Below are 12,184 nucleotides of genomic sequence, written 5' to 3'. Positions count from 1 at the left end.
CAGTACCGTATACCTGTGTCCACACTAGGGGGGACTGTACCACTTTAAGTTAAAGGAGTGCAATTTTTCTGTGCAGACAAGGTCTTAAAATAAACAAAATCCCAGTACGAACCACGGGAGCCCTAATGTACATCAATCAATCCTTAACTAAAAGGGAAGCCACTGGAGCCTTGTCCATATGAGGGCTCATCCCAGAACAGGTGTCAGTACTAGTGGAATTACTAGGAAAATTCCAAAGTGTAGACATAGCCTATGTGGTACGTTGGAGACCATCACGGGAGATGGTAACAGGGAAGTATTTGGTGGATAGAAAGGTCAGACTGGGTCAAGGAGTTTGGACTCTGGAGAAGAGTCTTGGCAGTTAAAGAGATTGGGTGAAGTTTGTCATAGGGTGTGTTTAAGAACCAGAGGAAGGGTGATTGGTTTACAAAATCACAAAAGTCAGAAGATTAAATTCTGAGCAATTGGGTGGCCAGGGAGCGGGGAGAAGATGGGGGGAGAGAGAAACTGAATTTTTTGGTTTTTTAAAAACACCAGTTTAACACAAGCTCATGAAAAGTACCTAGGAGAAAAGCGCTCTAAAAATTTCAATAACCTTCCCCTTCAGACTGAGGACAAAGAACTCCCACTCCATTTTTCTAGTCCTCCTAGAAGGCCTCAGAAAACAAACACCACCGCCACAGTGGAGATAAACTCTCTTGATACTGCTAATATTTAAAAAAAGGCTGGAAAAAACTTTTTTTTTTTTTTGGTGATGGGTGGGGGGAGAAGGAATGAAAGAAGAATAAAAAGGGCACAATCAACATTTTTCCTTTGAAGAGCAACTTTACAAATGAGCTAAGGCCCACAACATAACAGCTATACGTATAGGAGACAGGCCAACACAATGGGTAAATTGACTAAATATTATGGGACTTCACTAAATTCAGAATGAAAGTCCCAATTTCAACAAAAAAAAGGTCTCAATACCAGGACACCCACCTAACTGGGATGTATATTCACCCCATCTGTAACAGGCTAACACTCTCACTTGGAGTGGCTGTGCTCAACCTTAGAATCATAGACTTTAAGGCCAGAAGGGACCATTATGATCATCTAGTCTGACCTCCTGCACAAGGCAGGCCACAGAACCTCACCCACTCACTCCTGTATCAAACCTAGGTCTGAGCCATTGAAGTCCTCAAATCATGGTTTAAAGACTTGGTGCAGAGAATCTACCGGCAAGTGACCCGTGCCCCACACTGCAGAGGAAGGCGAACACTCTCGTCCCCGGGTGTCTGGGTGAGGAGGCTATGGAATATGGGGAGGAGGGTAGGCAGTTATACAGTGGATGCAGCGGGGGTCTGTGCTCTTGTTGGCTTTCCTGCAGCTCCAACAGACGCTTCATCATGTACATTTGCTCCCCCAACAGACGCTTCATCATGTCCGTCTCCTCCCCCATTAGCCTCAGTCTCGTGTCCTGCCTCCGCTCTTCACGCTCACTTAATTCTTTCCTGGACTCTGCCGCTGAATGCCTCCATGCATTAAGCTGTGCCCTATCAGTGCGGGAAGACCACATGAGCTTGGGGAAAACATGTTATCGCGAGTGCGTTTTTTTTGCCTTCTAATCTGCGATAACCTCAGGGATGATATGGGGAGCGTAGACACATTCTAGGCTCTACGATTCTGGGGGGACTGTATGGTCACCTGTGCTGCTGAGTTCGCCACGCTGACTAAACAGGAAATGAAATTCAAAAGTTCCCAGGGCTTTTCCTGTGTAGCTGGCTAGTGCATCGGAGTTCAAAGTGCTGTCCAGAGCAGTCACAATGGAGCACTCTGGGATAGCTCCCAGAGGCCAATACCATCGATTTGCGTCTGCACTATCCCAAATTTGACCCAAAAAGTCACCGGGGAGGAGTACGGAAGTCGATTTTAAGAGCCCTTTAGGTCGACAGAACGGGATTGGTTGTGTGGATGCATTTATTTTTAAATTGACCTAACATGGCTAAATTCGACCTAACCCCGTAGGGTAGACCAGGCCTAAGACTTGGTGGTGAGTATCCTGAAAGGTGATTGGAGTCAGACAGTAAATGAGCCAGGAAAAAACTAAAGGAGGAGGTAGCTACAGTGATGGCCTACTCCATGATAAAGGGGTTTAGAAATCAGTTCAGCCTACTTGCAAATTAAGCAATTGTTTTATAAGCAGCCAATTTAAAGAATGAAGGATAGGTGTAATAATGAAAGCACTGACTATTTCTATAGTGCTCTCTGCTTGAAGATCTCAAAACATTCCATAAACATGAATTGATTACATCTCTGAACAGCCCTAGAAAGTAGATATGAGACGTATAATTCTCTCTATTTTACAGATGGAGAAACAGAAGCGCAGATAGATTAAGTAACTCTCCCAAGGTCACGCACCAAGCCAGCACCAAAACCAAAACTAATGTTGGCTAGAACCAAAATTTACACTAATCAGGTTATATGTGATTTATGCAGAAATCAGTTTTACTTAGGTTGCTGCACATACAAAATATACTGGCAGAAAAAGCTGAACCCTATAACGCCACAGTAACATTATTCTTATACACTCTGGGTAGAAAAAAGAGCATTTGCAGCATATATTTAAAAAATAGCCTTTCACGCTGCATTGTTTGCTTGAAGAGAGTGTCCGTGAAAACCATTATGATGGTGTTGGCTAGTGGCTAACAACAAATGAGTTCTACGAAATGAATAAGTCCCCCCAAAAGAGGCGCAAAACAACAGAACCGGCAGTCAAATGAAAATATGACTAAGCTTTCCAATGGAATTTACCTGAACTCTGGATTATATTGGATTATACCAGTTAAACCTCTTTGATCCAAGTTTTCTGCAGTTAAACTGAGAATTAAAATTCCCTAGAGTAAAACCACTCAGTTCTGGTACAACCTGCACAATGACCAACTTTGATTTGCTTCTGTCAAGTTCAGAATATTAAGTGCACAATAGTTCCAAATAGTCATCTTTCCCCTTTAATGACACTGAATTAAAAGAAAGAGATGCATTCCAGCCTTATGCTTGTTATTTGCTCAAAATATTTTGCTCTTTTCCTCATATCTTTTTATTTAGCAACCTATGCAACTGATTCTCCATTGCCTTGCACCTTCCGTAGGTATTTACACCAGTGCAAAACAAGTCTAAAACACTACTACATCTTAACAATAGCATTTTACATTCACTTTGCACAAGTGTGACTACACAAGTGGAAAATCAGGCCCATAAATCTCTTTTTAATTTATTACATGGTAATAACATTCGCTATGTAACTGCAGTATAGTAAATTATGTTATTTACAATATATGATAAACTTTCAGCATGAAAAACAAACAGAAATATTGCTCTCATAGTGATGGTTTTGAAATGTAATTTAAGAAGAGCTTATCTGAAATCTTCCACATATTTGGCACTTTGTGTATTCAATTATTTATTATTTGTATTGTGGGACTGCCCAAAGGTCCCAATTAGAAGCTGGACCCAGGGACGCTGGAACAATTTTTATAGTGGAGTTGCTGAGATCCATTGAACCAAACTTGTATATAACCGAAACCACTTCAAGTCAGGGGGTGCGGCAGTACCCCTAGCACCTCTGGTTCCAGAACCTATGGCTGGACCTCAGCGTGTTAGGTGCTGTACAAACACAAAGTAAGACATTGCCAATGCCTTACAGAGATTTCTTTATATGGTAAGTACTGTAACCTCACTTAACTCACTGGTATTTTTCTGAGGCAAAAGAAAAGTTGCTCCATTTTCTGTGGAAACTGTGGCTGAATTGGATGTGAGCTAGGAAATAGCTGAAACTGAATGGTAGTGGGGGCATGGTTTCCCCTCTTGCTGAGGGTTCATGCAAGATCCTTACTGTTACAGTGATTAGAACTCAACAGCACCAGAAGGTTAAGTAAAGCTGGCTTTAGACAACAGTCTGTGGCCGCATTGTCTTATGCTAATTTGGCAACTCAAAGGCTAGGCTGATTCCCTCCTGTATATGTTGGCACTGGGACCTATAGCAAAAGTCTGTGTTTGTTATTTTTACTTGGCATTAACCTTTTGTGACCCTGACCCATGTCAGATGACCGTCTTACTAGTACTCCTGCATGTCACACACTTATGGGAGGACTTATTGAACGAGAGGAATTAGAATGAAACTAGTTCTGTCAACCCTGCACTTCACAAATCATGACTCAGGCCCCCAAAATCATGAGATTGTCTTAAAATATCATGAGATTTAAAAAAAATAATATATTTTGGAATCTTTTTATTTGCTTTCCAATGCTGGAGCTTTAAAGTTCATGTTTTCAAGCTTTTCTCCATAAGTTTTCTCTGGGAGGGCTAGCAACTGCCTTTAAAAAAATAAAAAGAAAGCTGAAATTCTCATGTAATTGCATGAATCCTGAAGTTGGTGCTTTAAGAAAATCACCACGTGTCACTAGTCTCGTGATAAAGTCACGAAAGATGCCAACACTAGAAACTCATAATCCAAATTCATACCCGAATCCAAAAGTGAGACTGGACAGGGGAAGGAAGTCACAGAACAAACCTTTACTGAAAGCTTTGTGAGGCACTGGAGTTCAGATAAACCACATCGGGTTAGTTTGTAACTTTGGGATTTCTCCCTCCATTGACCTTCCCCCTCCCTGCATGGAATGGGGGATAAACCACCTTCACAGCAGCACTCTTCCTTTTCCCTGGAGAGGGCTTTCGAGAAATCCACGGATCTGCACCTGGGGACAGGCTACGGGGGCGGTGGGCAAGCAGCAGTCTGAGCCAGAACACCTGGTCACTTTTGTGGAAAGGCAAAGCCTGGCATTAAAAGAGGAAGAAGCAGACGAAACTGTAAGGGGAACCTTACTCCCATGGAGAGGTACAATTAACTCCACAGGTAAACTGTTTCGTCTGATAGGAGAAGAACTTAACATTGCTTTCTTTTCAATGGTAAGTTAGTTTAGAAGAAGACAAACTTGTAACCATTTCCAAAGTCAAATCCCTACAAACCACTTCCGCAGAATCTCGTTCAATGTAGCAAACCCGTCTTGTGGGGTATCTGGGACAAGCGACCAAAGCAGACTCAACAGGATTTGCTATTTAACTTCATTCCAAAATCATGTGCTGTTCAGTCCAATATGAGACAGTTAAATGTATTTTAAGGCTGATTGAAATCACTAGCAGAAATACTCACAATTTACTGTATTTGCCTTATAATATCAAAATAGAGCCTGACATGACTAAAAATTAACCAACTTCAGAAGTGTCAAGTGTCTTCATTTTGCAGTCCCTCCACTAACAGCAAAGATAAAAACCTACAGCTAAGGATTTGGCCAGTGTGCTGAAACACATGCAGCAACCTGTGCTTCAGAACCAAACTCTGTACACTTGATAAGCACATATGTTCTGTTATGTTAAAATAAATAACGTAGTGATAATAATACTTTGTCCTTCTACAGTGTATTTCATCCAAAGATCGCAATATACTGCGAGGTACTATTTCCATTTTCCATGAGCAAAAAAAAGTGACCACAGTGTTATTTCATCATACAGAGAGAGAAAGTGGTAGAATCATTAGTCAAGGCTGTAACTCAGAATGTCTGACATCAATCCCTCCTCTACATCAATCCCTCACTCAGCACCAGTGACTCACATCTGGCCAGGGGAACAAATGTTGTAGAAAATCCAGACTAAACTGTGCACAAGGTGTTGTCTCTGCACTTCTCTGAATTTGTACAAAGCATGGATGCAATTGCTAGATCCATTTAAGCGAAACTTCCCAAGTAATTAAACTGTAGGCTTAGGCCCAGATGCAGTGTTTCTTACCACAAAAATTTTATCTAAATGATTCATGAGAAACAGCCTAGTAGCATGGAAGCAATTCAGCACTCAGGAAAATATTCTTGGCTCTGGGCTGGTGAAACTCAAAAGCATGACAAGAGTTTGAGAACCCAAGTATAGCTATGCACATGACAACCAACTGCTCTAATGATGCTTCTGCTAGCCAATTTACAGCACTGCTAACTGTCTTAGGCTTGTCTACACTAGCAATTAATAGTGCTGCAACTTTCTCGCTCAGGGGTTTGAAAAAAACACACTCCTTAGCGCAGCAAGTTGCAGCGCTGTAAGAGCCAGTGTAGACAGTGCCGGGAGCCGCGCCCCTCATGGAGGTGGCTGCAACCACACTTGGCACATTAAAGCGCTGCCGTGGCAGTGCTTTAGCATTGCCAGTGTAGTCTAGTCCTTAGAGAAAGATCTTATTCTGTGTTGTTGGTCAGGAAGACAGTTGCTGTTATAGCAATTGCCTAAGATAGGGAGGAGGGCTTTGTCTAGACTAAGATTGAATGGTGTGCAGTTAGAACATGTTAGCTAAAACATTTTAAAAGCCCAGTGTAGACAAGGCACACAGCCTGTAACATGTGCTAAGCTGGTCACGTGAGAGCTTAGGAGGTGTTTTGGCTTTTAGTCAACCAAGTTTAGCACATGTTAAAGAATGAAGTGTCTTGTTGACAGCAGACTTTTCAAACATGTTAGCTAGGGCAGTGGTTCTCAACCAGGGGTACACGAACCCCTTGGGGTACACAGAGGTCTTCCAGAGGGTACATCAATTCATCTAGATATATACCTAGTTTTACAACAGGCTATATAAAAATCCCCAGCGAAGTTAGTACAAGCTAAAATTCCATACAGACAATGACTAGTTTATACTCTCTATACACTCCACTGAAATGTTAGTACATTATTTTTATTCCAATTGATTTATTTTATAATCATATGGTAAAAATGAGAAAGTTAGTGATTTTTCAGTGATAGGGTGCTGTGACACTTTTGTATTTTTACGTCTGATTTTGTAGGCAAGTACTTTTTAAGTGAGGTGAGACTTGGGGGTACACAAGAAAAATCAGACTCCTGGAAGGGGTACAGTAGTCTGGAAAGGTTGAGAGCCATGGAGCTAGGGTGATTAGATAGCAAGTGTGAAAAATTGGGGGTGGGGGGCGGGAATAGGTGCCTATATAAGACAAAGCCCTAAATATTGGAATTGTCCCTATAAAATCTGGGCATCTGGTCACTGTAATGTTAGCTAATATGTTCCAACATATCTTAAATCTTAGTCTAGACAAGACCTAATGGCAAGGAAGAAAAATGTCACCAGAATGAATGTGACTAGACAAAATCTAAGGAAACTGGCTTAGCTTTGGAGTCTTAATCAGGTGTAATGAAGAGAGGTCATTTGCACATAAATTGCAATTTCCACTGGTGGGGAAGGAAACTAAAGGAGTCGTGAATTTAATGTATTTTTAAAATACATGGATATGGCATATTTTTCCTCTTGTGAAGATTATAGATCTGCCACATATGGAGGAATCCAGGCACTGTTACCTAAATAAATTCTCTCCCTCTGATAGTTACTTACACAGACAGTATACACACAGTGACCAAAAATTGCAAATAGAGTGCCTAAACATAGGCTTCTAGATAAGAAGCCTGATGTTTAGTGATGCTTAGCATCTGCATCTGTCAATAAAAAGTTAAGCTCAACACTTCTGAAAAATCAGGTTTGTATTTTCCAAACCCTTGATCTCACCAATGACTCAATGCCAGCAGACCCTTTCATGAAGTCATTCACAGAATCTGACCCCAAAAAATGTGGCATTAGGAGCCCAACTTTGGGCATTCTTTGAAAATCCTAGAGGAGACAAGGTGCAGGGGGCTTTTACTTTGAGGTAGCTAGGTGAGGTCAACCCTATACCTCCAATCAGCAGTTGAGTTCACCTAATTACAGCACAGTAAAAGCTACCTGTATCTTGCCTGGACTAAGATTTTACAGCAAGATAGCTAATGCTTGATTTATCACACCTTTATTTTTATTTTTTTTGTTGGTATTGAAGACAAAGCTGTTAACTTCAGTGGTACCCCACATATCCACATTAACAGATCCCAATGCAGGATCATGACCATACTATGCATATAATGTACATACAGGTCTCTAACCTGCTTTAGAACAGTAATTTGGTGCTGTACTTTAACTAAAAAGTTTGCATAGATGCTATATTGATTTTAAAATAGGATATATAAGAACAACTCCTATAAAATGAGTGTGAAGTCTATGAACCATCATGTAGGCCAAATTCACAGCTCAGATTCACAGGAACTACGTTGGTTTACACCAGCTGAGAATCTGGCCTTGTGTCTTTAACTGACTTGTTGGAAGTGTTGAGATTATTTTTAGCACTTGCTCTGTTTTTAGGAAAAAAATACTTTGGAATTAGTTCCAGTCTCATTTTTACTTCTTTCAGAGAGCTCAAAACACTTGAGAATCATAAAAGTTCAAATCAAAATTACACAAAAAAGTATATATTATACACACCACAAAACTAGCTTTTTTACTGAGCAATTCTCTCTTCACCTCAGTCTCTGAGAAAGACATTAACTCAATATGAACAGTTGAAATTATTACTGCAAATTACTATTATCATTATTATTACTATGTATGCTATTTCTCAGTACATATAAACAAATCACAGAGAGATTTATATATTTTTTAAGAACGGTATTGCTTTCAATGAAAGGGCTCCTCTCCTGTAGGAATATAACCATCACATGTTACAGTCAAAGGATCAACAATTTGTGAACAAGAGTTCACAATCACAATAGCAACACCTACCACAGATTTGGGTTTGCTGATTGCCACCAGACTGGCCAGAAAATCTTCATCATGCAACTGGCTAAAAATATGGGAATTGTAGGCCACCACTATGGAGATTTCTTCCATCATTTTGTCAGCAAGCTCCCAGCTGTTAGCAGCAGCAGCAGCAGCAGCAGGTTCACTATCCAACAATGAACTTTATCTCAGTTCTTTGTAGGTGATGGTCGCCCACACCCACCTGAAGAAGCTAGAGTGGGTGGAGTATCACAAGAAAAACCCCAGCCAACCAAAGCAGCTCCTGTATGTAGTTTGTCTCTTGAGGTGTGTGTGTGTGTGTAGGGGGGTGTCCTCTTATCTTTACAGGAAACGTGTATTATAGACGCCTGCTCACATTCTCAGAGAAAGCAGACAAGTAATTTACTGAAGTTTTCTCAAATCCTAGAAAACTATTTAATTCTCTCTGTTCATCCCAAAGTTCTTTGTAATGATTCACTCTTTAAGTCCAATATTTATCCACAGGCAGATGATTCTTCTTGTTGGGGGAGTATGGTTTTCTACTGAATTCTTGTTTTATGCTTATTCTGCAGATTCAAAGAAAAGGAGTGTATAAATGCCCTCTTGTATGCCCTCCATGGAATTTTTCACAGGTTTATAAATCTGTCCTCAGAAATACTTGAAAAAGTAGTCACTTTCTTCTGCACAGTTTTAGGTGGTTGTTTGTGTCATTTAGGGTTTTTTGGAAAACCTGTACTAAAATTAAAGCACAAGTAGGGCTGCTACAGCAACGATATCATATTACAAGCAAGAAAGAGTCCCAGCTATGGTGGAGATTTAACAGATTTTAATTTCCTTTTGTAACCCAGAGAGTAAAACTGTCACTTCAAAAAGAGAAGAATATGATGAAAAAATCAAGACTCTTTTATCTAAACTATCTATATTCTAAAAAGGAAATATACATTTTCAAGCAAAAGAAAACCAATAGAAATCCACATTATTTTTCCCAGGCTTGATTGTCCTTAGCATGAATATTCAGGACTTCTATTGCTTTTAATTACAAAAGTGATAGGATTTAGACAAACAGTGTACAGTAGCCCTGTTGATTACTTCCCGGAGAATCAGTCTTGTCAAATTATTTGTTTAAACATCCATATGACAAAGAAAAACTGCCAAAACAGAAAAAAAGTAGTTTGGAAAATGATAAAGAAATTGAAAGTCATCAAACTATAAATGAAAATACAGTTCTACAAAAAAGTATGAATTGTTTTAAAGAAATAAACAAAACATATCCTCTGAGAAAAACTCCTTTAAGCTCAGTTTTACAAGAAAAAGTAATCACTGCCAAATGAACACACACTAAAATTATATCGGTTGTGCTTCTATTTAGCCCCATCTATTACATTTTTACCCCCTCTGGTAGCATGTTGTTCCAGCAATGAAAACTCCGACCTGTGCAAGAAATGTAAATGGATTCAGTTGGGTGTTTTTCCCAAATCAGAGTAAATGCTGGATACCGCAAACCTTACAGAGATTTCCAGTCCGAATTGCCAGTAGCATATTGTCACACGCTTGCTTTCCAGAACAAACAGGATAAGATCAACGTTGCTCTTCTCTTTTTCCTGTTTTTCCTGAAGTATGTTTCAAAGATTACATGCGTATTTAAATAGCACCACGTGCTATTTGCATTTGAATAGGAAACTTGAGCGACAGCTGTAGTGTTCAGGATTAAAAACCAACATCTCTTTTGCTTAAATAGGGGAGGAAAAAAATTACATGTTATTGCTAGGAAACAGAAGAGTGTTCTAATAGGCTTATGGCAAACGAAAATGAGGCACTTGAGGTGAAATCCTTGAGATTAAGACAGTTTCTGATCATGTTTAACCCTTGCAGGAGAAAGAAAAATATTTTCACTTGAAATTTATCTCCAATGCAGTTTTTGTGCTGTATATTTCTGCTTTGCTTAGATGAGGTTGTCTTATAATATTTCTTGTACTTGTTTCCCTCAGTAGAGGTAATTCAGATTCAAAAATTAGAGTGATATCCAGTAAACAATTTGTGTATCAAGGAGTCCAGCAGATAGCTCATACCTTGTATTCTAAAATCTTCTTATATTTTCCAAAGTGCTGTAAATTGTACTGGGAACTTCTTCATGGATGTTCTCTTCTGCTTCATGGCTTCAGATTTTTCTTATAGCTACACTTGCTGGCACTGAAAGCAGTTCTTCCTGCATTCACATTTCTCTCAGTCATGGTGACTCAGTGTTTGCGGATAGTATCTGTATATGAGGTGTGCTGACAAAGACACCTGTTGTAGGTGGTGAAGAAAGAAACTTCCCATAATTCCACACTCCTTGCTGGCAGCTGTTCAGAGGCTGCAAACAGGGACTGAAATTACATTTGAACAGTCATGTATGTACCAAGGGAGCGAGCACACAGTACAACAACAAGCATTCCTGCGTCAGTGACAGCACAACTTAATTCTACAACAAGGGTAGGGGGTAGAGAATGCAGATATGCAAAATAATACCCAGCTCAGATCATTAAATCCTTCTAGTCAACTTTTTGCTGGTCAGAGATTATGGGCCAGATTTTATTCTCATTTTACAAAAAGAACAGGAGTCCCTGTGGCACCTTAGAGACTAATAAATGTATTTGAGCATAAGCTTTGGTGGGCTACGGCCCACTTCATCGGATGCATGCAGTGGAAAATACAGTAGGAAGATATATATATTATACACACAGAGAACATGAAACAATGGGTGTTACCATACACACTCTAATGGGAATGATCAGTTAAGGTGAGCTATTACCAGCAGGAGAGAAAAATTTTTTTTGAAGTGGTATGCAAAATGGTCCATTTGCAACAGTTGACAAGAAGTTGTGAGGAATGTGGGGTGGGGGGGAATAAACATGGGGAAATAGTTTTACTTTGTATAATGACCCATACACTCACAGTCTTTATTCAAGCCTAATTTAACGGTGTCCATTTTGCAAACTAATTCCAATTCAGCAGTCTCTCTTTGGAGTTTGTTTGTGAAGTTTTTTGTTGTAATGTTGCGACTTTTAGGTCTGTAATCGAGTGACCAGGGAGACTGAAGTGTTCTCCAACAGGTTTTTGAATGTTATAATTCTTGACATCTGATTTGTATCCATTTATTCTTTTATGCAGAGACTGTCCGGTCTGGCCAATGTACATGGCAGAGGGACATTGCTGGCACATGATGGCATATATCATATTGGTAGATGTGCAGGTGAACGAGCCTCTGATGGTGTGGCTGATGTGATTAGGTCCTATGATGGTGTCCCCTGAATAGATATGTGGACAGAGTTTGCAACGGGCTTTGTTGCAAGGATAGGTTCCTGGGTTGGTGTTTTTGTTGCGTGGTCTGTGGATGCTGGCACTTGCTTCAGGTTGGGGGGCTGCCTGCAAGCCCTGCTGGTAATAGCTCACCTTAACTGATCACTCTTGTCAGAGTGTGTATGGTAACACCCATTGTTTCATATTCTCTCTGTGTGTGTGTATATATCTATATCTATCTTCCTA

At 40.0% G+C, this 12,184-nt stretch overlaps 2 protein-coding genes across 12 annotated transcripts in view; both read right to left on the bottom strand.

Moving 5' to 3' along the window:
• RABGAP1L (RAB GTPase activating protein 1 like) overlaps positions 1-12,184 on the bottom strand; it is a 567,720-nt gene that overhangs the window by 39,647 nt on the left and 515,889 nt on the right. Inside the window, exon 1 of one of the 11 annotated variants that reach the window (XM_050963029.1) lies at positions 8,663-9,486. The exons of the other annotated variants lie outside the window; for them this stretch is intronic. Within the exon in view, the coding sequence (XP_050818986.1) occupies positions 8,663-8,773 (111 nt within the window). The 5' untranslated portion in view covers positions 8,774-9,486. Of the gene's footprint in view, positions 1-8,662; positions 9,487-12,184 lie in introns of those variants that run through there. 11 annotated transcript variants of the gene reach the window in all.
• Positions 1-12,184, bottom strand: part of LOC127055383 (uncharacterized) — a 306,171-nt gene that overhangs the window by 47,098 nt on the left and 246,889 nt on the right. The gene's annotated exons all lie outside the window — the stretch shown is intronic.

The sequence above is a fragment of the Gopherus flavomarginatus genome, chromosome 7, assembly GCF_025201925.1.
Source record: "Gopherus flavomarginatus isolate rGopFla2 chromosome 7, rGopFla2.mat.asm, whole genome shotgun sequence".
NCBI lineage: Eukaryota > Metazoa > Chordata > Testudines > Testudinidae > Gopherus > Gopherus flavomarginatus.
Note: the sequence above shows the minus strand (reverse complement) of the source record. Positions and strands in the feature narration are given on the sequence as shown.